Here is a 27,079-nt window from a genome sequence, read left to right as displayed (position 1 = left end):
TGAGCGGACAATCAAGACAACTTCAGCTGAACACATTTTCGAGATGAATGTAAACAATTCTTGCTTTAAAAAATGAGCGACACTAATATATTTGGATGAATGATTACCGATTGATGGAATGTCTTTTCTTTCAACCAAAATCATGCATTTTGTGGCTTTGGCAGGAAGAAAATATGGAGGGAAGGAACAACAAATAATTATGAAAGTTTTGTAAACGAAAACATGAAACCTGTTTAAATTTATGTACATTTAAATTCACACAGTATGGTGATGATTGCCTTCCAAGTGCAAAGGATATCCGTGTTGAAAAGCTCCTTGGGGATTGGAGGATTGTGAAGAACAAGGTGACAAATAATGATATCCATGTTGAAAAGCTCCTTGGGGATTGGAGGATTGTGAAGAACAAGGTGACAAATAATGATATCCATGTTGAAAAGCTCCTTGGGGATTGGAGAATTGTGAAGAACAAGGTGACAAATAATGATATCCATGTTGCAAATCTCCTTGGGGATTGGAGGGTTGTGAAGAACAATGGGACAAATAATAATATCCGTGTTGAAAAGCTCCTTGGGGATTGGAGGATTGTGAAGAACAATGGGACAAATAATGATATCCGTGTTGAAAAGCTCCTTGGGGATTGGAGGATTGTGAAGAACAATGGGACAAATAATAATATCCGTGTTGCAAATCTCCTTGGGGATTGGAGGATTGTGAAGAACAATGGGACAAATAATGATATCCGTGTTGAAAAGCTCCTCAGGGAATGGAGGATTTTGAAGAACAATGAGACAAATAATGATATCCATGTTGAAAAGCTCCTTGGGGATTGGAGGGTTGTGAAGAACACGGTGACAAATAATGACATCCGTGTTGCAAATCTCCTTGGGGATTGGAGGATTGTGAAGAACAATGGGACAAATAATGATATCCATGTTGAAAAGCTCCTTGGGGATTGGAGGGTTGTGAAGAACACGGTGACAAATAATGATATCCGTGTTGAAAAGCTCCTCAGGGAATGGAGGATTTTGAAGAACAATGGGACAAATAATGATATCCATGTTGAAAAGCTCCTCGGGGAATGGAGGATTTGAAAGAACAAGGTGACGAAGAATGATGGATAGAGTCAACAAAATGTTGATAAAGGGATGGTCACCATCACGGGAAGCAATCAGAAGCTGATGCTTCGGGCATTAACCCTTCGTTGGAGCAATACAATCCTCATGTGATTTTTCCAACAACCCTTTTGGGTCCTTTTGCTCCGACGAAGAGTTATCAAACAAAATGTCAGGTTCTCTTTGCTTCCAATGGCGGCTAGGATACCTCGATCAACGTTATGTTGACACCATCCATTTTCCTACCTGTTCACTGACACACCACGAGCCAACACGAGCCTCCGCAAGCAAGACTAGTTCTTCATTATTTGAACAATGATACCCTTTACTGCTTACGTACATGTCCTGGGGAATGTTAACCTGAAGGCATATGAAAGCCTCGACTCCAATGATGCAAAATACACAGCCACATACTACATCCTAGCACAGCATTCCTGTTGCTTGTGGGGGGAAAAAATCAACAATATCCTCAAGTGTGAGGTAGAACAAGTATGTTTGGCTTAGCCAATGAGAGCAGCCACACAAAGCTGTAGTAACTATTAATTACAAGTTAAAACAGTCCAGTGTGCAGATGTGTATGACAAACCTCTTTTTCATCTGCGGCCTTTGGGGCAGGTTGCAGCACAGACTCTGAAAAAGAACAAGGCAAATGAAAAACCGCAGAAGAACATGAAGCAATAAAGAAGCACAATGGTCAAAAGTCTGATTATTTATTGTTTTTAAATGTTGCCATGCACAAACATGCACAAGTCAGCAATGGCTACAGATAAATTGTAAATACAAGAGCATGGTAGATTTTTTAAAACAGTGAAGGTGTAGTGGTGTGCAATTACTCGGTTAATTAAAGCTGTCTCACGATTGGCCAATTATTTGTCAAACCAACCTGGAATTAACATGCTGACATACAGTAATTGCAAAAAACTCGGCGTTTATTTTTGTCTACAAAGTCAAGGCTCATGGACCCACCCTCCCTTCCCATGCCTCCTCCCTCCAAGCCCCCCATCTCCCACAGATCCCCCGATGTCCCTGTTCTCTGCTGTTGTACTTGTGTTCTTACCTCTCTCTCCCCATCTTGTCTCCCGCTCCCTTTATCTTATGATTTGTGTGTCCGTTTTTTAAATGTGATTAATGTTAGCTCTTACGCGAGCCTCGATCTTGTATCCAAAAAGAAAAAAGAAAAAACAAGTGTCACGCCTCGGTCCCCCGTCGGTGAAGTGATGTGAGTTGATAAAGTGGAAGACGCAAGGCGGCCATCTTGGATTTTGACGTGGCGACCCAATTTTCAATAGCGTTCTTCCTCATGCGTAGGTACACCCAAGCACCAGATTATAAGTAAGTAGTTCGTTTATTTTTCAAGATATTTCGCTCACAAGGTTCAGACATGTATATGGTGGCGGCCATCTTGGATTTTGACCTGGCGACCCAATTTTCAATAGCGTTCTTCCTTATGCCTAGATACACCCACACACCAGATTAGAAGTTAGTACTTCGCTTATTTTTAAAGATATTCTGCTCACAATGTTCAGACATACATGGCGGCGGCCATCTTGGATTTTGATGTGGCGACCCAATTTTCAATAGCGTTCTTCCTTATGCGCAGATACACCCACACACCAGATTAGAAGTTGGTACTTCGCTTATTTTTCAAGATATTATGCTCACAAGGTTCAGACATACATGGCATCAGACATACATGGCGGCGGCCATCTTGGATTTTGACGTGGGTTGCACCCACACATCAAATTAGAATTCGGTCCTTCGCTTACGCACGCACACATGTACGGACACACGCACGCACGTTCGCACGGACGCACGCACGCACAGACACACGGACGGAGGGGAAAACCATAGTCCCCCTTTCGCTCCACGGTGCGACGGGGGACAAAAAAAGAGCTTCAGAGAATCAATGAGGGTGAAGTGATGGGAAGAATTGCTTACCCTTTTTTGTAGAGGGCTCGTCTCGCTCTTCAGACAAAGCAAAATGTTCCGCAGTGAAGTTACTCTCTTCTGAATCTAGTGAGTGAATTGCCGCTGACTTCATGATATTGGCACTGTTGTCTTGCTTCTACAAAGTAAACATTTCCTCAGTGATTATGTCAGTTTTCAAATGGGATAAAATGAATTTCATTCAAAACAGTTATTAATTTTTTTTTTTAAACAAACGTCCAATGAGTATTCACCACGGTCTGATCTATTTGGATCCACCACGGATAGATACTCACCACTGTCTAATATATTTGGATGAATGATTACCGATTGATGGAATGTCTTTTCTAACAACCAAAATCATGCATTTTGTGGCTTTCGCAGAAAGAAAATATGGAGGGAAGGAACAACAAATAATTATGAAAGTTTTGTAAACGAAAACATGAAACCTGTTTAAATTTATGTACATTTAAATTTACACAGGATGGTGATGATTGCCTTCCAAGTGCAAAGGATATCCGTGTTGAAAAGCTCCCTGGTGATTGGAGGATTTTCAAGAACAAGGTGACAAATAATGATGTTCATGTTGAAAAACTTTTGGGGATTGGAGGATTTTGAAGAAGAAGGTGACAAATAATGATCTCCATGTTGAAAAATCTCCTTGTAGATTGGAGGATTTTGAAGCAGAAGGTGACAAATAATGATATCCGTGTTGAAAATCTCCTTGTCGATTGGAGGATTTTGAAGCAGAAGGTGACAAATAATGATATCCGTGTTGAAAATCTTCTTGTAGATTGGAGGATTTTGAAGCAGAAGGTGACAAATAATGATATCCGTGTTGAAAATCTTCTTGTAGATTGGAGGATTTTGAAGAACAAGGTGACAAATATTGATATCCATGTTGAAAAGCTCCTTGGGGAATGGAGGATTTTGAAGAACAAGGTGACAAATATTGATATCCATGTTGATAAGCTCCTTGGAGATTGGAGGATTTTGAAGAAAAAGGTGACAAATATTGATATCCATGTTGAATAGCTCCTTGGGGATTCGAGGATTTTGAAGAACAAGGTGACCGACTTTCCATCTTCTACCGACTCCTCTCTGGCCTTGCCCCCCCAGCTCTCTCTGGGCTCTGTCCCGCAAATATTCCTACAGGTCGCACAAGATCTGCCTGCAACCCTCTTATGGTTAAACTGCCAAAATCAAAACTCTCTGCTCACCTTCACTCCTTCATTCCTCTTTTCTCCCGCCTCTGGAACAAACTCCCTCACTCTCTTCAATCCCACTCCACCCTCCAGGTCATTAAAACAGCTGTTCACCACCATCTCTTATCTTCCCCCATCCAAAACCTTGATCTTTTCTACCCCCGCTAATTTCACCCCAAATCCACTTTTTTGAAATACCAACTTCTGTCCTGGAAGCGCTTGGTGTCCTTGTGTTTTATACTTCTCCCACCCTCCTTCCCCTTCCCACGCCTCCTCCCCCCCACACTTCTCCCTGCTCTCAAATGTTATGTTTGTGTGCTTCCCCTTCTCTCCCCATCTTGTCTTCCGCTCCCTCTTTTTATATATTTTGTTTGTCTGGTTGATTTGTTTGTGAAATAAATGTTAGATCTTTTACGATCCTCGATTCAGTATACAAAAAAAGAAAAAAAGAAAAAGAAAAAAAGAACAAGTATGTGTGACTTAGCCAATGAGAGCAGCCACACAAAGCTGTCGTAACTATTAATTACAAGTTAAAACAGTCCAGTGTGCAGATGTGTATGACAAACCTCTTTTTTATCTGCGGCCTTTGGGGCAGGTTGCAGCACAGACTCTGAAAAAGAACAAGGCAAATGAAAAACCGCAGAAGAACATGAAGCAATAAAGAAGCACAATGGTCAAAAGTCTGATTTTATTTATTGTTTTAAAATGCTGCCATGCACAAACATGCACAAGTCAACAATGGCTACAGATAAATTGTAAATACAAGAGCATGGTAGATTTTTTAAAACAGTGAAGGTGTAGTGGTGTGCAATTACTCGGTGAATTAAAGCTGTCTCACTATTGGCCAATTATTTGTCAAACCAACCTGGAATTAACATGCTGACATACAGTAATTGCAAAAAACTTTAGGTGCAAAAGTCTCAGAGTCCTGGACCGGTTGGATGCAACTGGGTAGGGTGAGTACAAAGAGTGAAGGGTTCAGGATACAATATTTTGGAAGTAAAACACAGAAATGAAGAATTCAGTCATCTCACGAGCAGAATTGACTGTGGTGGTATTTAAGGTAAGGAGAGGATTGGAGGGGGAACATACACCAGAGAGACTTAACAAGGGACCACCAGATTTTAGAGGAGGGAGACAAGTTTGTAAGTTTAGTTTTGAGGTTGGACAGATGTCGTTTTCTGGCTCTCCCAAGAGTGGATACACACGTGTGGGCTTTGTGGGATGAGCTGATGTTGCCTTCGGTTGGATTTGCCTTCCAGGAAGAGAAAGCATGTTGTTCAAGGCAACTGCCTCACAGCAGGATTCAGTGTAAATTGTTGGGAGGAAGGGTATGATAACTAAAGACAAGATGGGATGAATCTGTGCATAAGGGAGAGCAGGTTTCTGTGTAAGAATTCCCAGGATGAGTTAATATCAGGGACGGTAGATATAGGAGAACAGGCCTGAAGTGCAATGGCTGCTTGCAGTCACTGTCGATTTGCCTGAGTGAACTTCCAGACTCGCCGGCACTGAGACTGTTCTCTGAGAATGGCCAGATAGATGTTGACCTTCACAAGCACATGCTCAGATGAACCAATGGGAGCAGAGGAGGAGCAGGAGACATTGATGGGAAAGTTCGTCATAACCAAATCCAGAAGGAAGGATTTGCCATTAACAGAAATGCGGGTTGGAAAGTTTACAGATTAATTCAGTCCCACAGAGTCCTTTGGCCTTTGCTGAAATTCCACATCTTATGAGAGAGGTTCCAGCACCCAGTAAATTGGCATGTTGGCAATTGAAATCACCTCGTGTGAGGATGAGAGAGTTGTGATCAGTGGTTAAAGGTGGTCCGTGTCACGTGAGAGATAGCTTTGTTGTTGGAGTCGTCACCGTTTGGAGGATGGTACAAGTTACAACACACAGGAAACAAGATGTGGGAGCAGAGGGGAAGTCACAATTTTTTTTGCGACTTCCTTGGTAGTCACAATCAATTGGGAGTTTTAAAGTGAAAAACCTTTCCTAATACTGTGAAGCACAAAGCACATTTAATGCATTTTAAAGCACATTTAACAATTGGTATATTTCCTGAGCACAATTGGTGCAAGGCCCAAAACTTGTATCAAGGGAGGCGCAAAGCGCCACTCCCTTATAAATGGGACAGTTTCCCCAGATGCAGCTTCAACATGGGGACTGAAAACTCGTTTCTCGGCTTCAACTGGACGAAATCGGCTGCAAGTTTCAGAAGTAAATGCTTTGCACATCGAGGTAATATGTTCCAAATTTCACCAACGTTCGTTTCCTCATTCTTGAGTTTTATTACGAAAACCGTCGAATTCACGTTGGTGTCTGTCCACCCATCCATCCGTTTCCCCGCCCCAAAGGTGTTGGCGCTCATATCTCAAAGGCGATACTAGGCAGGTTCACTATGTTAACAAATATAATTTCGTCAAAATTTTGGGAGATTAGCAAAACTATACATTTTTGGAATATTCAAAGCATGAGGAAAACAAAAATTAATGTTGGCATTTGCACAGACACCTGCATGGCCGCCATTTTGGATTTTCAAAATGGCCAACATAAAATACATATTTTGCGCTATCTCGGCTTCTAGTCAACCTAGAAACTTATTTAAATATGCTAATCCTATGTTTTCTGGGTCAAGGAATCCAATAAAGGCCTCAAAATAGTGCTCAGGATTATAGAAAAGCAACAAACAAAGAGAATTGAAAACAATTGTCTATATATTTGTGATATAACGGCATTACATAATACATGATTTTGCAAGTCCTTTGAAGTTATAGGTATGGGTTTATAAAGCAGGAAAGCAGCCTTGTTAGTATCAGATTGAACTATAAGTTCTATACACAGGATCTACTCGGTCTATACCATACAGGCATATGCTTTTACAGATCTTCATCACCGTCCTGAGTGTCATTTTCGCAAAGGTGTCTACACAAATGCGAACCTTAATTTTTGGTTTCCTCATGCTCTGAATATTCCAAAAATGTATAGTTTTGCTAATCTCCAAAAATTTTGAAAGAAAAAAAACATAGTGAACCTCACGATACATTGAAACGAGCTGAAACTTGGAATATACATCAGCCAATAGGTCTATCGAATGGCTTTTGAAACAAATTCAAAATCTGCGCTCATTAAGGGAGTCTACAGGGGGTGCATTACATATATATGTTAAAACCCACCAGTAAGTAAAGTTTTTTGAACTGCAAGAATCAAATTGGCGCCCCTTTATATGAACTTTTCTAGAGCATTACTTGGTTCCTCTTAAGAACACAAGGGTAGACCAGCATGCACACAAGGCTTTTTGAATGTCCCTTCTTTTCTATTATTTGGCATTTTCTACAAGCTATGGCATGGAATGTCCCTTCTTTTCTAGAGTTTGCCGCACAGCACACACCATATAAAGGGACCTTTTCTATGCCCCTGACATTTTCCCCAAGAATGTAAATAGCATTCAAAGGAAGATCTCCCATAAAGTTGTCATGCATAAAATGGCATGTTCAAATCATAAACACATTCTTCATACGATTGATTTTCTTGCCTTCACCAATAGAGGCACCAAAATGGTAAAGCAATAAGTTAGAAACTACACAGAATCCTATAAGCAATATGAACGAGAGTTCTTGAACACCCACTCGTAAATGAGATTCACCTTTCCAGTGCAGGGTAGTTAGGGGAATTTTGCATATCTTATGGCAATGGTAGATCTCCTCAGTTACCACGAGCAGATTGATCGTCTCCAAAGTGGAGATCATCTGTGCCACGTCTTCAGGGCGCTTTCCCTCAACATTTATTCCATTGATCTGAAAGGCAGCAGGAAAATAAAAGTGCGAAAGAAGTTCAAAGACTAATTTGTAAGTAAAATGCAATATAAGGAGTGAGCTGTCAGGCATGTAATTTTTTGTATCGTCGAGACATTTGAGTCCATGTTCTCACATCCTGCTTTGCTACTTGTCCTCACAGCGCTCTTTTTACCTCTGCCACTGAAAGTGGATGGAGGTTATGTTTTCACCCCTGTCTGTCTGTTTGTCTGTCTGTTTGTCTGTCTCTGTCTGTCTGTTTGTCTGTCTATTTGTCTGTCTGTCTGTTTGTCTGTCTGTTTGTCTGTCTGTTTGTCTGTCTGTCTGTTTGTCTGTCTGTTTCTCTGTCTGTCTGTTTGTCTGTCTGTTTGTCTGTCTGTCTGTGAACAGGATATCTCAAAAAGTTGTGGACAGACTCAGCCGAAATTTGGTGTGTGACAAGAACGAATCAATTCGATTTCGGTGAAGATCCGGATTTGGATACAAGAATTGTTTTAACTTTGAAGTGATTCTTCACCATTAAGAGAGCGGGCCAAAAACATTATACACTGTACTGCATGGTATTTCAAAAAGTTGTGGATGAGTTGTGACAAAACTAGGTGGATGAGTTCGTTCGACAACAAGAACAAGCCCATTCAATTTTGGTTCAGCTCCGGATCGAGATCTGGCTTTGGTTTCAACAGCGTGCAGCCGAGCTAGGTGTGAGGCAGGAGCACCAGCCCAGAGGGGAGCACAGTCACAGTAGATAATGTAAGGTTGTGCTTTGCAATTATTGCAGGTCAAAATATTACATGAAACAACAAGGAAAGAGTGGGGCAAAGGTGACTCAAATCTCCTGATTTATGGCTCAAAACCAGGTGTCCCATCATTGCATTATTAGACAAAGATAAGTTCACAATAAAACTTCAGGCAAATGACATGCCATGTTTTCTTGGTGGGCATTAAAGATCCCAAGGTGACCTTCATGAAGAACACTGAAAGGATCAAGTTGTCATCCTAATGAACAAACTATGCGGAGCCACCATCACAGTGCCAGGAAATCCTGGTTAGGGTAATCAAAAAAAGATCACTCGGCTTCATTGACAACAGTTTCAGTGCACGATAGAATGTCACAATATAAAAGTAAATCATGCTGTAGTGAGCGTTTCACCTTGATTATGTAAGCTCCATTCCACAGGCCAGCCTTTTCAGCTCGCCCCTTCACCTTCTTTACATAATGTTCCAGTTTGTCTTTGTTTGTGCACAAGGTGAAGCCGAAGCCTCTATGTCCTTTATCCAAGCAGCAAAGATATTGATGGTGGTTTGGGGAACAAGATTGAATTGCCTGATCGATGGAAAAAAAGGAAAAGCATTCATGACATCACACATAATCTGCTCAATCTATTTTTAATGCAGAGGTCGATGTTCACACATGTATTTGATGACAAAAAGGGCAGGAAGCCAAGAAGGTGGAAGCCAACAAACCACCGCGGTCAGCAAGCCAACATGCAAGCAAAGAAGGTGGAAGCCAACAAGGTTAACAAGCCAACATGCAAGCCAAGAAGGTGGAAGCCAACAAGGTTAACAAGCCAACATGCAAGCCAAGAAGGTGGAAGCCAACAAGGTTAACAAGCCAACATGCAAGCCAACAAGGTGGAAGCCAACATACAAGCCAAGAAGGTGGAAGCCAACAAGGTTAACAAGCCAACATACAAGCCAAGAAGGTGGAAGCCAACAAGGTTAACAAGCCAACATGCAAGCCAAGAAGATAGGAGCGAACTCGCAATCCAAGAAGATAGAAGCCAACATGCAATCAAAGAAGATAGAAGCCAACAGGCAATCCAAGAAGATAGGAGCCAACAGGCAATCCAAGAAGATAGGAGCGAACTAGCAATCAAAGAAGATAGGAGCCAACTAGCAATCCAAGAAGATAGAAGCCAACAGGCAATCCAAGAAGATAGAAGCCAACAGGCAATCCAAGAAGATAGGAGCCAACATGCAATCAAAGAAGTTAGAAGCCAACATGCAATCCAAGAAGATAGGAGCGAACTAGCAATCAAAGAAGATAGGAGCCAACTAGCAATCCAAGAAGATAGAAGCCAACAGGCAATCCAAGAAGATAGGACCCAACTAGCAATCCAAGAAGATAGAAGCCAACAGGCAATCCAAGAAGATAGAAGCCAACATGCAATCAAAGAAGATAGAAGCCAACAATCAATCCAAGAAGATAGGAGCCAACTAGCAATCCAAGAAGATAGAAGCCAACAGGCAATCCAAGAACATAGAAGCCAACATGCAATCAAAGAAGATAGGAGTGAACTAGCAATCAAAGAAGATAGGAGCCAACAGGCAATCCAAGAAGATAGAAGCCAACATGCAATCAAAGAAGATAGAAGCCAACAAGCAATCCAAGAAGATAGGAGCCAACATGCAATCCAAGAAGATAGGAGCGAACTAGCAATCCAAGAAGATAGAAGCCAACAGGCAATCCAAGAAGATAGAAGCCAACATGCAATCCAAGAAGATAGGAGCAAACTAGCAATCAAAGAAGATAGGAGCCAACAAGCAATCCAAGAAGATAGGAGCCAACATGCAATCCAAGAAGATAGGTGCCAACATGCAATCCAAGAAGATAGGAGCCAACTAGCAATCCAAGAAGATAGAAGCCAACATGCAATCAAAGAAGATAGAAGCCAACATGCAAGCCAAGAAGATAGGAGCGAACGAGCAATCCAAGAAGATAGGAGCGAACTAGCAATCCAAGAAGATAGAAGCCAACAGGCAATCCAAGAAGATAGAAGCCAACATGCAATCCAAGAAGTTAGAAGCCAACATGCAATCCAAGAAGATAGAAGCCAACATGCAATCAAAGAAGATAGAAGCCATCATGCAATCCAAGAAGATAGGAGCCAACTAGCAATCCAAGAAGATAGGAGCCAACATGCAATCCAAGAAGATAGGAGCCAACTAGCAATCGAAGAAGATAGGAGCCAACTAGCAATCAAAGAAGTTAGAAGGCAACATGCAATCCAAGAAGATAGAAGCCAACATGCAATCCAAGAAGATAGGAGCCAACATGCAATCCAAGAAGATAGGAGCCAACTCGCAATCCAAGAAGTTAGAAGCCAACATGCAATCAAAGAAGTTAGAAGCCAACATGCAATCCAAGAAGATAGGAGCCAACAGGCAATCCAAGAAGATAGAAGCCAACATGCAATCAAAGAAGTTAGAAGCCAACATGCAATCCAAGAAGATAGGAGCCAACTAGCAATCCAAGAAGATAGGAGCCAACATGCAATCCAAGAAGATAGAAGCCAACATGCAATCAAAGAAGTTAGAAGCCAACATGCAATCCAAGAAGATAGGAGCCAACTAGCAATCCAAGAAGATAGGAGCCAACATGCAATCCAAGAAGATAGGAGCCAACATGCAATCCAAGAAGATAGGAGCCAACTAGCAATCCAAGAAGATAGGAGCCAACGAGCAATCAAAGAAGTTAGAAGCCAACTAGCAATCCAAGAAGATAGGAGCCAACATGCAATCCAAGAAGTTAGAAGCCAACATGCAATCCAAGAAGTTAGAAGCCAACATGCAATCCAAGAAGATAGGAGCCAACGAGCAATCAAAGAAGTTAGAAGCCAACATGCAATCCAAGAAGTTAGAAGCCAACATGCAATCCAAGAAGATAGGAGCCAACATGCAATCCAAGAAGATAGGAGCCAACTAGCAATCCAAGAAGATAGGAGCCAACATGCAATCCAAGAAGATAGAAGCCAACATGCAATCCAAGAATGCTCTGCGCATGCGCAAGATTGGAGGTCTCGTCTCTTCAAAGCTGTCCATGCACGCTCGCTTTCGAAGTTAAGTAACTTTTCACAATTGTGTTTTTGTCGAAACTGGTCTTGTATGTACCTATTGGGGTGTCTTTAATAGTATTCTTGGCGTTAGTTTTTTGTACCTGTGTACAGAATCGTCGGTCTTTCTCATCGTGTATTCTGAGGCCTAAGTGTAGTACTAGGCTACTGTGTCCAACCTTGGCTTTAGGCTTTGTTTTTGTCTCAGCGGTTCTCCGATCACGCTGAAATTTTTTCCAGTCTCTGTTTTCACGGTCTTTTCATCCCATACTTCCTTGTTTTAAAATCTCAAAAAAAAAAAAAAAAACCCAAAAACATTTCCTTCCGTTTTTATTCGTTTATTCGTTCTTAGTTGTTCGTTCGTTCATTCTTCGACCACGCTGTTTGTGATCACGTTGTTAAAAAATGTCTCATCTGAACCCTGAAGACCTGTATTCTGTCATTTTCTATAACACCTTTTTCTTCTTCTTCTATAAAAGGATGCTTTCGACTTGCTCACCAAATCCATTCATTCCACAAAAAAAATTCCATCTCTAATAGTGCATCTTTCATTCATTCCCTAAACTCTCCAGCACTCCATCCTCCCTCCAGCGTCCTCAAACGTATTTTTGACTCGAATGTCTCAAGAAACTCATTTTGCAATAAATGTTCGTTTCCCATTAATCGTACATTTTTCAAAATCCCATCACCCCAAAATCCCATTTCCCATCACCCCTCCCCTCTAAATCTACCCCCTTGCCCATCCCCTCCAAACCATCCCCATCACCCATCTCTTTCAAATCTTCCCCCTTGCCCCTCCCCTCCAAATCTTCCCAATCACCCATTCCTTTCAAATCTCCCCCCACACCCCTCCCCTCCGAGACTCTCCCTCGCTCCTCCCCTCCTAGACTCCCCTCTCACCCCTCCCCCTCAAAGCGTCCTCCCCGCTTCTTCCCCCTTCCAACTTTCACCTTCATCTCCCTCAACCTTCTGCCTCGCTCTTCCCCCTCGTCAAATAACACCTCACTGCGCCTCTCCCAATCACCATCAAACCTTTTGTCTGCCCCATCCTTCCCTTTCTCCGAGCTATTCTGTAATCTCTGACACACCTTCAACAGCTCTCCCTACTTCTTCCTCCTCTTCCACATCTTACCCTACCGCACCCCCCCCCTGTTCTGTATCCGATGCTCCCCCTTCCTCTTCCTTAACAGTATGGACCTCAAACATCCGGGGCCTTCGCTCAAACATGTCTGATCTCTCCATACAGGTTGCTTCTGACAAACCAGACGTGATCGGCTTAACAAAAACTTTCCTCCTTCATGATGTCTCTGATTCCTTGGTATCTCTCCCAGGTTACTCCCTACTCCGGTATGATAGACCTGAGCCTCGTCCTGGAGGTGGGGTTGCTATCTTTATAAAAAACTCTCTTCCTCACTCGCCCTGCACTGCCCTCTCTCCACCTCACCCCCAGGAATACCTTTGGCTACGGCTTCCCCTTCGCTCCCACCTTTTGTTCATATGTGTGTTGTACCGTCCACCAAACAGTGATGACTCCATCTACATCTCGCTGTCTGAGAATATGGACCAACTTCTATCTACCCATCCCAACTCTCTCTTCCTCATATGTGGTGATTTCAACTGTCACCATGCCAGTTGGCTGGGTGTGGGTACCTCTCTCACCAGCCATGGCTCTTCAGCAAAGGACTTCTGTGACTCACTGGGACTGACACAAACTGTCAATTTCCCGACCCGGATTTCAGTCAACGGAGCATCTTCTCTTCTGGACTTGGTTATGACTAACTTCCCTGAAAATGTCTGCTGCTCTTCTTCTGCTCCAATCGGCTCTTCTGATCATATGCTTGTTAAAGTGGACATCTCTCTGACCATTCTCAGAGAGCCTCCTCAGCGTCGACGAGTCTGGCATTTCACTAAGGCCAACTGGCACGGTCTTCAAGCAGCCATCAATCATCTGGACTGGTCTCCCATCTCTACTGCCTCTGACATAAATTCTTCCTGGGAATTCTTCCAAAGCAAACTGCTCTCTCTCATGCACAGATTTATCCCATCTCGTCTTCTGTTGTCATACCCTTCCTCCCGTCCATGGTACACGGGATCTTGTGGTGAGGCTATTGCCCAGAAACAACTTGCTTTCGTCTCCTGGAAAGCAAATCCAACGGAAGGAAATCTCATTTCCTTTCACAAAGCCCGAAACAAGTGTGTGTCCACCCTCAGGAGAGCCAGGAAACAATATCTCTCCGTTCTCAGGACCGAACTCTCTTATCTGTCTCCCTCTTCCAAATCCTGGTGGCGTCTGGTCAAATCTGTTTCTGGTGTTTGTTCCGCCTCCATCCCCTCCCTCACCTCAAATGGCCACACGGCTGACTCCGCACGTGAAAAAGCTGAATGCCTCAACTCTGTGTTTGTCTCTAAATCTTGTGTCCCAAACCCATCCCTCTCTGTACCCACCGTACCCAGTCGTACCCAGCTGCTCCTGTACTCTGTGTCCTTTCCTCCTGACAAGGTGGAAAAGTTTCTGTCAACCCTCGACTCGGATTCTGCAACTGGACCTGACGGCATCAGCCCACGGGTCCTAAAATCCTGTTCTTCCGCTCTTTCACTCCCTCTCTCTGTTCTCTTCACCCTCTCTTTTGCTCAAGGTCATCTTCCATCTGCTTGGAAATCTGCCAACATCACCGCTTTGCACAAACAAGGTGCAAAAACAGATCCCAGCAACTACAGACCAATCAGCCTTCTCCCAATTATCAGCAAAGTCATGGAATCCATCATTGCTTCAGATATGAAATCTTTCCTCTTCTCCAATGGCTTGATCTCTGATCATCAATTTGGTTTCAGACCTGGACACTCTACTCTGGACATGCTGCTTCTGCTTTCTCAACAATGGATGGAGGTCCTCAATGCCAAACAGGAAATTAGAGCAGTCTCCCTTGACATATCACGTGCCTTCGATACGGTCTGGCACCCCGCTCTGCTCACCAAACTCTCCTCTTTTGGTATCCATGGAAATCTCCACGCATGGCTGGCGGACTTCCTCTCTAGTCGTAGTCAACGTGTGGCCCTGAATGGGTTTCTCTCATCTCCTCTTCCTGTTCAGGCTGGAGTTCCACAAGGCAGTGTTCTAGGCCCTGTCCTTTTTCTGGTCTTCATCAATGATCTCTCTGACTCTCTTGAAAATCCTCTGTATTTCTTTGCTGATGACTCTACTCTCTGTCGCTCCATTCTTCATCCCTCAGATCGGCAGTCTGCTGCCTCCTCACTCTCTGCAGACCTGGACAAAATCACAGACTGGGCAAACAAGTGGAACATGTCTTTCAATCCTGACAAATCTCACACTCTTACGATGTCTCTCCGAAAAGACCGACTGGACAACCCTCCCATCCACTTTCTGAATAATCCTCTCCAAGAAGTTCTGTCACTCAAGCTTTTGGGTCTCACTATCTGCCATGATCTTTCCTGGGAAAACCACATTTCAAATCTGGCCTCCAAAGCCAGTCGCCGACTGGGCATCCTCCGTCGTGCGAAGTCCTTCCTTGGCACACCTGAGCTCCTCACCACATACAAGGCTTTCATCCGCAGCTCAATGGAATACTGCTCTCCCCTCTGGGCTGGTGCTCCTGCCTCACACCTAGCTCGTCTTCACGCTGTTGAAACCAAAGCATTCAGAATCATTGGAATCTCCCGCGATGAAGCTAACTCCAAGGGCCTCTCACTCACTCACCGCAGGCAGGTTGGTGGTCTTTCCATCTTCTACCGACTCCTCTCTGGCCTTGCCCCCCCAGCTCTCTCTGGGCTCTGTCCCGCAAATATTCCTACAGGTCGCACAAGATCTGCCTGCAACCCTCTTCTGGTCAAACTGCCAAAATCAAGACTCTCTGCTCACCTTCACTCCTTCATTCCTCTTTTCTCCCGCCTCTGGAACAAACTCCCTCACTCTCTTCAATCCCACTCCACCCTCCAGGTCTTTAAAACAGCTGTTCACCACCATCTCTTATCTTCCCCCATCCAAAACCTTGATCTTTTCTACCCCCGCTAATTTCACCCCAATTCCACTTTTTTGAAATACCAACTTCTGTCCTGGAAGTCCTTGGTGTCCTTGTGTTTTATACTTCTCCCTCCACCCCCCCCCCCTTCCCATGCCTCCTCCCCCCAAGCCCTCTCCCTTCCACACATCTCCCTGCTCTCAAATGTTGTGTTTGTGTGCTTCACCTTCTCTCCCCATCTTGTTTTCCGCTCCCGCTTTTTATATATTTTGTTTGTCTGGTTGATTTGTTTGTGAAGTAAATGTTAGCTCTTTCACGAGCCTCGATTCAGTATACAAAAAAAAAGAAAAAAAGAAAAAAAAAAAAAAAAGATCAGCAAGCCAAAAAGGTGGAAGTCAACAAGATCAGCAAGCCAACATTGATAAAAGGAATATGCTGTCAAAAAATAACAGACACGAGTAGATGAGCCTGGCATTAGTTGGTGGACATTAAATATCCCATGGTGTCCTTCACGAAGGTTAGTCGAGTTATCGTCGGCACCCTGAACAAATTACAAAGTTCTGCGAGAACAGACAGAAAAAAAAAAACTGCAACAGTAGCACATCCGTACTCGCAGCAACAACTACATTGACACAAACCTGCAGCCAGCTGCCGTATATGAGAAGAAAAGAAAGAAGAAGAAGAAGAAGCAGCCTGGACCCAACATATAACAATCAGTCAGATGACCTAAGGCTGTAGTGCCTCGACTCTATTGACAAAATAATCTTCAATAATTAGCTGTCCTAACATTCTTTAAGTCAAGTGGCAATTCCAGTTTATACATCCCACCAACCGTTCAGGTTGATGAAGAATCTCACATTTGTCTTTATCTATTTTTTTTACAACAAATGGATGAGTTTGTGTGTGTGTGTTTGAGGCATACTTTTTGTGTGTATTAATTACATACATCTATTAATTAATTATGTCTTACATACTATTGTAATGTACCTTTTAACTATTTAGACTGCTGAGACCCCTTTCACGTTTGAAGACCCTTTAAGACCCCTCAGAACTTTAAGACCCCAAAGACCCCTAAAACACAGGGGATCCAAAAGTCCTCGAGGATCCAAAGCACCCAGAAGACCCAAAAGTCATGGAGGACCCAAAAGTCTTTAAGGACCCAAAAGACCCAGAAGGCCCAAAAATTCTCGAGGACCCAAAAGACCCAGAAGGCCCAAACATTCCTGAGGACCTAAAAGACCCAGAAGACACAAAAGATCCTGAGGGCCCAAAAGACCCAGAAGAGCCAAAAGTTCCTGAGGACCCAAAAGACCCAGATGACCCAAAAGCACCGAAACCAAAAAGGCCCAGATGACCCAAAAGTACCCAAGGACCCAAAATACCCTGAAAACCCCAAAGACCCTGAGGACTCAAATGACCCAAAAGTCCCCAAGGACCCAAAAGACCCAAAAGTCCCCAAGGACCCAAAAGTCCCCGAGGACCCAAAATACCTAGATGACCCAAAAGTACCCAAAATACCCCGATTATCCCGAATATCCCAAAGACCAAAAAGACCCAAAAGACCCAAACGTCCCTGACAACCCAAAAGATCCAGAGGGCCCAATAGAACAAGAGGACTAAAAACACCCAGACCCAAACGACACTGAAGACCCAAAAGTCCTCGAGCACCCAAAAGACTCCAATGACCCAAAAGAGTCAGAGTCTGGCAGACAGGTATGCTACAACGCGGTGAAGACCAATGAAGATTTGGTCCAATCTACCAATCGGCCCACTTGTTATGCTAAAGTCTCATCTCAAGGTATATGGAATCCCTCTCTGCTTTGGTCGGCTACTCTGTTGTTATTCGTGTTTTTATTTTAAGCTCAACGGCTTGGTGATTTGACTTTGGGATGCAATGAATTGTGAACTTAGAAACCATATAGCATCACAACAGTGTGGTGGAAAAGGTGCAAAGAAAGTCATAGTATTGGAATGAAAACACTTACCTTGTGAGATTTCTTAATTGGAGATTTGTCACACCTTTGAGAACACACACGCACACACACATGATTTTACGCCATGCTTTAATTCAACTTCATAAAGAGATCTATGAGCAAGGAGCACAACTTGAGGCAGGATTTGACAATAATATCAGGAATGAAACATCGCAACAAAACATCGTTTCAATAAACAACAATTGGAATACATTTACATTGTTGAAAAATAAATGTTAAAATTAGGAATTTTCATCTTCCCACCAAACCTTTCATATACTCACTGGACAATTGTCATATATTTGCACCACCTTAGCAGAAATACAGCCATTAATTACAACAGTCAATGTAAAAACAGATCCTCTCAACCAAAGGTCCAGTGAGCTTATTTCCAATCCAAGCAAAATGATGAAATCTATTGTTTCTACTGATGTCAAGTCTTTCCGCTTTTCAAAACGCCTGATCTCTGACTATCAATTTGGATTAAATTCTGGTCACTCAAGCAATGAGTCTGGCATCCTGCACTGTTTGTCAAGCTCACTTCTGGTGGCATACAAAGTTACCTTCCTACCTTTGCTTTCTTACTTCCTCCACTTGCACAGTCAATGTGATGTTATGAATGGAACGCTCTCCTTCTCTCTCCTCTCCCAGTGGAGGCTTGAGGTCCCCAAGGTGTGTGTTGGGCCCAGGCGTGTTCCTCCACTTCATAAATGACCACTCTGATGCTCTTGGAAACACTCTCTGCCTCTTTGCAAATGACTCCATTTGTGTTGTACAATAACCCAATATGGTTGCCAGACCACGTGACCGATGACATCATAAATTTACATTGTCTAATATAATTGTTCCGTAGATCATGCTCAGGAAATTTCAAAATGATCGGACTATGGTGAAAATTCCGTGTCCATCGGACCAACAGTTGCAGAGAAAAAAAAATCATACTGATTGGATAAAGCATTGTACTTGTCGAATTATGACGTCATAATGAAGGCATCGAAGACATCATCATTAACATATCCTATTCCCCATGGGGAGTACTTGACAATGAGCAATGTTTAATTATTTCCCATTGAGCGGTTTCGGAGATGTCGAGGTGCAATGATTTTCCAAGATGGCGGCCATACCACGTGACATATGACGTCATAATTATCGCTAAAAAAATGTTCTGCAGGCGGTGGAGCTCCTATGATGCAAAATTTCGTGACAATCAGACCAATGGTTGCCGAAAAAATGAATTTAAAACATGCAGACACGAACGACATATGTAAGTACCCATGGCATACGTACGACACAAGCAAATGATCGCTTAACCCCGCTTTTCACTTCCTGAGTGCAGGATAAATCAAATCAAAAGATTCTATCTTTGGGCAACGTAAATGTTTCGACAAATACAGCATACCTGACATAAAACAGCATGTAGGCCTTTTGTTTCAGTACAGTCGTGATTTTTACTTCCTTTACATCTTCATTCTTCTTCATATACCAGGCTCGATTACTTCCCTGCAAGAGCAATTATTGCAATACTAATGAGTACAAAGGAAACAGAAAAAGAGCAATCAGCATTTAACAAAATTAAAACGATGTCAAAAAGGTTTGACAAATATTGATATCTTTGGTGAGTTAGCATTAAGCTGTCTATGAGATTATCTGGATCAGAAAGCAGAAAATTCCAAGAGTGTTTCAATATTGATTGATTGCACGGCACTACACACACCCACAAACTAATTCCGGCAGATGGGAGGCCAAGTTCAACACTGATCTGAGGGACGGCGCACACACACTGACACTGATGAATCACCCTGCCTGCGAAACACCAGGATGACAAATTGGCGTGTGTGTGTCATTGGCGTCATTGGCATGTGTGTGTGTGTAACCTTTCTCAGAGATGGCTGAACGGATCTTCCATCAAACTTTCAGAGGTTCATCAGTGAATGTCGTGGGGTGTTTTAGGCAAAAATAAATTTGATAATTTTGAAAAAAAAAGTTCGATTCAGTATATATATATATATATATATATATATATATATATATATATATATATATATATATATATATATATATATATATACACTACATGGTCAAAAGTATGTTTACACCCAAGCATCACGCCTGTTTGTGCTAGTCGAACACCGAATTACAAAATCATGGGTTGGTCCCCCCTTTGCTGCTGTAACAGCCTCCAGTCTTCTGGGAAGACTTTCGACTATATGTTGGAACATTGCTGCGGGGATTTGCTTCCATTCAGCCACAAGAGCGTTAGTGAGGTCGGGCACTGATATTGGGCGATTAGGCCTGGCTCACAGTCGGCATTCCAATTCATCCCAAAGGTGTTTGATGGGGTCGAGGTCAGGGCTCTGTGCAGGCCAGTCAAGTTCTTCCACACGGATCTCGACAAACCATTTCTGTATGGACTTCGCTTTGTGCACTGGGGCATTGTCATGCTGAAACAGGAAAGAGCCTTCCCCAAAACTGTTGCTACAAATTTGGAAGCACACAATTGTCTAGAATGTCATTGTATACTGTAGCGTTAAGATTCCCCTTCACTGGAACTAAGGGGCCCAGCCCGAACCATGAAAAACAGCCCCAGACCATTATTCCTCCTCCACCAAACTTTAAAGGTGGCACTATACATTTGGGCAGGTGGCGTTCTCCTGGCATCCACCAAACTCAGATTCATCCCGCGGAGTGCCAGATGGTGAAGTGTGATTCATCACTCCCGAGAACGCGTTTCCACTGCTCCAGAGTCCAATGGCGGCAAGCTTTACACCACTGCAGCCGATGCTTGGCATTGCACATGGTTATCTTAAGCTTTTGCGCGGCTGCTCGGACACGGAAACCCATTTCATGAAGCTCCTGACGACCAGTTGTTGTGCTGACGTTGCTTTCAGAGGCAGATTGGAACTCAGTAGTGAGTGTTGCACCGAGGACAGACGATTTTTACGCGCTTCAGCACTCCGCGGTCCCGTTCTGTGAGCTTGTGTGGCCTACCACTTTGTGGCTGAGCTGATGTTGCTTCGAGACGTTTCCACTTCACAATAACAGCACTTACAATTGACCGGGGCAGCTCTTACAGGGCAAAAACTTGACGAACTGACTTGTTGGAAAGGTGGCATCCAATGATGGTGCCACGTTGAAAGTCACTGAGCTCTTAAGCTCGGCCCAATCGACTTCAAAATGTTTGTCGATGGAGAATGCATGGCTGTGTGTTTGATAATATATACCTGTCAGCAATGGGTGTGGCTGAAACAGCCAAATCCACTAATTATAATGGGTGTCTGCATACTTTTGGCCATGTAGTGCAAATATGTACAGTATATATATATATATATATATATATATATATATATATATATATATATATATATATATATATTAATTGTAAAGATACAGGTGCACACAAAATAGTTTAATTTGAAACGAATTAAATAATTCAACTATCACAGAACATGGTTATACGAGCTGTTGAGAAGGACAGTACTTAAGTGGCCATCATAGACGGGCCCTTCAGCTAGTGATTATAATGGATGCAAGTGGACATATTTATATTGCACATTTATGTGCCATCTCGTTCTTCTATGAGCCAGGCCTTTGTGTACAAAATAATAATAATAAGGGGACAGAAGCATGTTATTTTCCCATCAACGTAAACATCTATGACAGCTATACCTTGACATATGAGAGATAACTGCCCGATGTGCAGTCTTCGCCAGTGTGTACAATGACGGCGTAAAGCTTGTACATCAGTTTGGCCTTGCAGGGGTGTGTTAGGTATGGCCGCAGGTCCAACTCTTTGGAGAACTTAACATTCTGAAAGGGAAGGAAAAACAGGAACACTTTAGGAAATGTTGTGTCATGCCACCCTGGTATGTATGCATTTGCCTTCCAATAATAAACTGAATCTCCTGCTTTGAAAAAAGGCAAAAGTATAACTGTCTCCTGTATCCTGGAACTCAAACTATGTACTGAAAACATACTGTTTCTACTATATGAACTATTTCCAAACAGAGGGGAATTTTGCATAGTGCTGCCTTTCCATAGCTTGCCCTTCAGCGCCCATCCCAGTTGCCTGGAGGGAATTAGAAGACAAAACATAGTGAGGCCTGGTACAATATGTACACCAGACAAGAAGCAGAAGTAAAATGACCTCCTCTCAAAGTGAAAAATGAGTCAGCTGGGTTTTTATTGACAACCCATTGTTGAGAGTGTAACTCTCATCAAACTTCCAGAAGCTTATAATCCAAATCTCCTGTGATTTCTCATGGGATCTAATAATATCCTCATCAGATTCTCATGAGGTTTCATGAGATATGCATCTGAGATTTTGTAAACAAAGTCTCGATGTATTCCATTGTGCCTAATTTTCACTACTTCCATTGTGGCCAACATATAATTAACCTTGTCAATCTTCCCGTTGACGGACTTGTCAAAACGCTTGAGCACCAAGGTCAGAACGTTCGGCGGATCGTGGATGGAGTGAGCGTGATAATCATACTTTGCATCACAACTGCAAAAGAAAAATAGCAAAAGTCGTCACCAAGAAAAAGATGACATCAATATCAATCACAGGAATTGAAGTTCATTGTCATGATGAATGCATTGTAACAAACTATTAAAACCAAAAGCAAAATCAAATCAAATGTTGGCAGGAACACCAAAAGTGCAACTAAAAAACAAACTTTTCTGATAAGGTGTCATTTCAGTGCCCATCCAGGTTTCCTCACAGCATTAAGCATCAATTACAGTGTTAAAGTGCATAACATGTACACCAATAACAGGACTACTACAACAACAACTACTACTACAACTACTACTACTACTACTACTACTACTACTACTACAACTACTACTACTCTCACTACTACGCCACACCATTTTGCTGCTCCTCGAGGTGTGCTAATTTTCGACATTTCCTCCTCATCCTCCTCCGTTTTTGTTTGTATTGTTGTTTTGTTTTGGTTATCTTAACCGAGTTGGTTCATTTTAGTATTTTATTTTGACGTTCCGTTTGATTTAATTAGTCCTTTTGGTTTCAGGCCTAGCCGCGGCATGCGGCCGCGCCCGTGTGGGACTAGTTACGCCTTATTGCGGCGATATCGTGAAAGTACTTGGCGACCATTTTGTTCTTTGGTTTAATCATCATTTAGTGTGCTGAAATTGCTCACTGTGGTGAGCAGGTGTGTCAGTGAGCATTATTTGATGAATAACGTGTATTTGTTACCTTGGTTCTGAGAGGACAATTAATTATTTTTGAATCATGCCGATGCATAATGAATGGGCTGATGTCGCTATTTTTTCACTATTTTCCTGGATTTTGTTGTTGTTTTTTTACACCAAATTAGTTGCTATTTTTTCACTATTTTGCTGGATTTTGTTGTTTTTTTACACCAAATTAGTTGCTATTTTTCACTATTTGCCTGGATTTTGTTGTTTTTTTTACACCAAATTAGTTGCTATTTTTTTCACTATTTCCCCGAATTTTTTTAAATCAAATTAGTTGTTATTTTTTCACTATTTTCCTGGATTTTTTTTCACCAAATTAGTTGCAATTTTTTTCACTATATCCCTGAATTTTGTTTTTTTACACCAAATTAGTTGCTATTTTTTCACTATTTTCCTGGATTTTTGTTTTTTTTACACCAAATTAGTTGATATTTTTTCACTATTTTCCTGGATTTTTGTTTTTTTTACACCAAATTAGTTGCTATTTTTTCACTATTTTGCTGGGTTTTGTTGTTTTTTTCACCAAATTAGTTGCTATTTTCCACTATTTTCCTGGATTTTTTTTTTACACCAAATTAGTTGCTATTTTTTCACTATTTTCCTGGATTTTTGTTTTTTTTTCACCAAATTAGTTGCTATTTTTTCACTATTTTGCTGGATTTTGTTGTTTTTTTACACCAAATTAGTTGCTATTTTTCACTATTTGCCTGGATTTTGTTGTTTTTTTTACACCAAATTAGTTGCTATTTTTTTCACTATTTCCCCGAATTTTTTTAAATCAAATTAGTTGTTATTTTTTCACTATTTTCCTGGATTTTTTTTCACCAAATTAGTTGCAATTTTTTTCACTATATCCCTGAATTTTGTTTTTTTACACCAAATTAGTTGCTATTTTTTCACTATTTTCCTGGATTTTTGTTTTTTTTACACCAAATTAGTTGATATTTTTTCACTATTTTCCTGGATTTTTGTTTTTTTTACACCAAATTAGTTGCTATTTTTTCACTATTTTGCTGGGTTTTGTTGTTTTTTTCACCAAATTAGTTGCTATTTTCCACTATTTTCCTGGATTTTTTTTTTACACCAAATTAGTTGCTATTTTTTCACTATTTTCCTGGATTTTTGTTTTTTTTTACACCAAATTAGTTGCTATTTTTTCACCATTTTCCTGAACTTATACTTTTTCCATCAATTTCGTTGTTATTTTTTCACGACGTTTTTGTTCCAAAAGTGGCTATTTAAAATATATTCAATTTTTTTCCTAATTTGTTTTGTTCCAAAACTCACTCTTTAAAAACGATTTTTCTCCCAGTTGTTTTTCTTCAACTAAGAAACACACATTTAATGTGCTATTAAAAGATGAACTTGACACCTCTCATCATGTGTGTATCCTGTAAACACATGCATGATTGACTCACATGAAGAGTAAGTTGAACGGTGGGCCCCACCACTGGACTACATCCAATATCATAGCATATCATTTACCACCGGAAACCCGAAGAGGGTGCGCACCCACTGCACTAACTCCCTCCAGGCCCCCACCACACCCCTGCATTGCGCTATGTCGATAGATAAAGATTTACATGCGATAACTCAATTTTATTCCTTCCCCGGGGATTTCTGAAGGTAAAATGTGAAACTTCCCACCTCTCGCAATCCACGTCCGACTCAATCCTCTGGGAGAAGTGGCGCTTCAAGGCCGACGTCACATTGGTCACGTGCTGTGGGTAAAGGGCACAACAATGAGAAGGTGTGAACAAATAAATTCCAAAATAACAATCGGACATGAATCGTGGCGGCAAGTGCTTCAAATACTGGCCATTTGATATCCACATTTGAGGGATATAAAATAAATTGTATTAAACGAAACATATGGATGAATCATCGTGCCTGTGAAACACCAGGATAACAGTTTTTGTTTGGGAAACAAATAACAAGTTTTGATAACTCCCCCTTCAGTGGAGGATGAATGTGCATGTGACGTCACCACATTGGTTGTCCGCCATCTTGGTGTACAAGCAAACAAAAGGAAACTACATGTGGGCTGCATCTTTGTGTTTACATCAGTTAAAAGAGGAGTTAAAATGGTGAAGCTTTGCGCATTATTTTGTTGTGACAATTGTACCGATGGAGGATTGGTTACCGTGTCATAGACTACCGACGGCACAACAATATGGAGACTTGCGAGTTATGAGGGACGCGTTCAAGTTGGATTCGGAATGAGATTCTCACATTAGTCCAAGAAACGGCAAACGTGTGTGTGTGTGTGTGTGTGTGTGTGTGTGTGTGTGTGTGTATCAATATGTGTATGTATGTGTTTGTGTGTGTGTATCAATATGTGTATTTGTGTGTGTGTGAGTGTGTGTGTCAATATGTGTATTTGTGTGTGAGAGAGTGTGTATGTGTGTGTGTGTGTGTGTGTGTGTGTGTGTGTGTGTGTGTGTGTGAGTGTGTGTGTGTTTGTGTGTGTGTGTGTGTATCAATATGTGTATTTGTGTGTTTGTGTGTGTGTATGTGTGTTTGTGTGTGTGTGTGTGTGTCAATATCTGTATTTGTGTGTGTGTGTGTGTGTGTGTTTGTGTTTGTGTGTGTGTGTGTGTGTGTGTGTGTGTGTGTGTATCAATATGTGTATTTGTGTGTTTGTGTGTGTGTGTATCAATATGTGTATTTGTGTGTTTGTCTGTGTGTATGTGTGTGTGTGTGTGTTAATATCTGTATTTGTGTGTGTGTGTGTGTGTGTGTGTGTGTGTGTGTGTGTGTTTGTGTGTATCAATATGTGTATTTGTGTGTGTGTATCAATATGTGTATTTGTGTGTGTGTGTGTGTGTGTGTGTGTGTGTGTGTGTGTGTGTGTGTGTATTTGTGTGTGTGTGTGTAAGTTGTTGTTGGATATCTGAACTGTATTGATGGATACTGATACTGCATCCATGTTTTGACCGTCTGAAACTCCCTTGAAGTAAACATATCTGCCCTCAACTTTTCAGGATTGACAGGAGTAGACCCAGCAGAACTCGAACTTGAACTGGCTGGTTTGCAGGAAGGACAAGGACATGTGGAGTTCGAAATTCAGAGGCTTCGTGACCAAACTCGAAAGTCGAGAAAGGCACAGATCTACCCTGTTACAGATCTACCCTGGTACAGATCTACCCTGGCACAGATCTACCCTGGCACAGGTCTACCCTGGCACAGATCTACCCTTGTACAGATCTACCCTGGTACAGATCTACCCTGGCACAGATCTACCCTGGCACAGATCTACCCTGGCACAGGTCTACCCTGGTACAGATCTACCCTGGTACAGATCTACCCTGGTACAGATCTACCCTGGCACAGATCTACCCTGGCACAGATCTACCCTGGCACAGGTCCACCCTTGTACAGGTCTACCCTGTTACAGATCTACCCTGGCACAGATCTACCCTTGTACAGGTCTATTCTGGTACAGATATACCCTGGCACAGATCTACCCTGGCACAGATCTACCCTGGCACAGGTCTACCCTGCCACTTCAACACAGATGTCCTGAATTCGATGATTTCAAAAAAACAAGCCAATTGTGTTTGAAGTTTGGAATTCTTTCCCGGATACCGACAGTAACATGGAGAGATATGCACTTGGCATTCTGTCCACCTTCGGATATACTTTCCGATGCGAGCAGGTGTTTTCAAGTATGAATTTCATAAAAAATCACACTGAGAAACTAATTGAACAAGGCGAGTTCAGAGTCTTGCTTGAAAATGAAAACGACTCCATTCTGTCCAAACATCGAACAACTCTGCAGAGAAACTCGACAGCAGAAATTGAACTAAAATATGGGTAATCTGACTCAAGATACTGAAGAAAAATGAATGGCCGCTTTAGTGATGGAAACGCAATAAACATGTGTTGAGTTACAAATCAATGTTTGTGTCTTTTTCCTGTTATTCAATTCCAGAACAATGCAGCTCTCAATATATTACCTTTTGACCAAATTTGAAAAAAATGGATCTTCTTGTCATTTGGGTTAGGTGAGGAGGCACAGCCCCACCCTCTT

General features: G+C 42.0%; 2 protein-coding genes across 2 annotated transcripts in view; both read right to left on the bottom strand.

Moving 5' to 3' along the window:
• LOC137430887 (uncharacterized) overlaps window positions 1–17,881 on the bottom strand; it is a 42,755-nt gene extending 24,874 nt beyond the window's left edge. Inside the window, exons 1-6 of the mRNA XM_078781174.1 lie at window positions 17,839–17,881; window positions 9,194–9,367; window positions 7,896–8,046; window positions 4,810–4,853; window positions 3,051–3,177; window positions 1,699–1,742 (exon numbers count right to left, since the gene is read on the bottom strand). Coding sequence (XP_078637300.1) covers window positions 1,699–1,742; window positions 3,051–3,177; window positions 4,810–4,853; window positions 7,896–7,998 — 318 coding nt within the window. The 5' untranslated portion in view covers window positions 7,999–8,046; window positions 9,194–9,367; window positions 17,839–17,881. The remainder of the gene's footprint in view (window positions 1–1,698; window positions 1,743–3,050; window positions 3,178–4,809; window positions 4,854–7,895; window positions 8,047–9,193; window positions 9,368–17,838) is intronic.
• Window positions 17,882–24,605: 6,724 nt separating this feature from the next.
• Window positions 24,606–27,079, bottom strand: part of LOC144893097 (ubiquitin carboxyl-terminal hydrolase 36-like) — a 32,832-nt gene continuing 30,358 nt past the window's right edge. Inside the window, exon 7 of the mRNA XM_078782755.1 lies at window positions 24,606–24,767. Within this exon, the coding sequence (XP_078638881.1) occupies window positions 24,606–24,767 (162 nt within the window). The remainder of the gene's footprint in view (window positions 24,768–27,079) is intronic.

This window comes from Myxine glutinosa, chromosome 7, assembly GCF_964187855.1.
Source record: "Myxine glutinosa chromosome 7, kmMyxGlut1.1, whole genome shotgun sequence".
NCBI classification, from domain to species: Eukaryota; Metazoa; Chordata; class Myxini; order Myxiniformes; family Myxinidae; genus Myxine; species Myxine glutinosa.
This window is presented reverse-complemented; position numbering and strand designations above follow the sequence as displayed.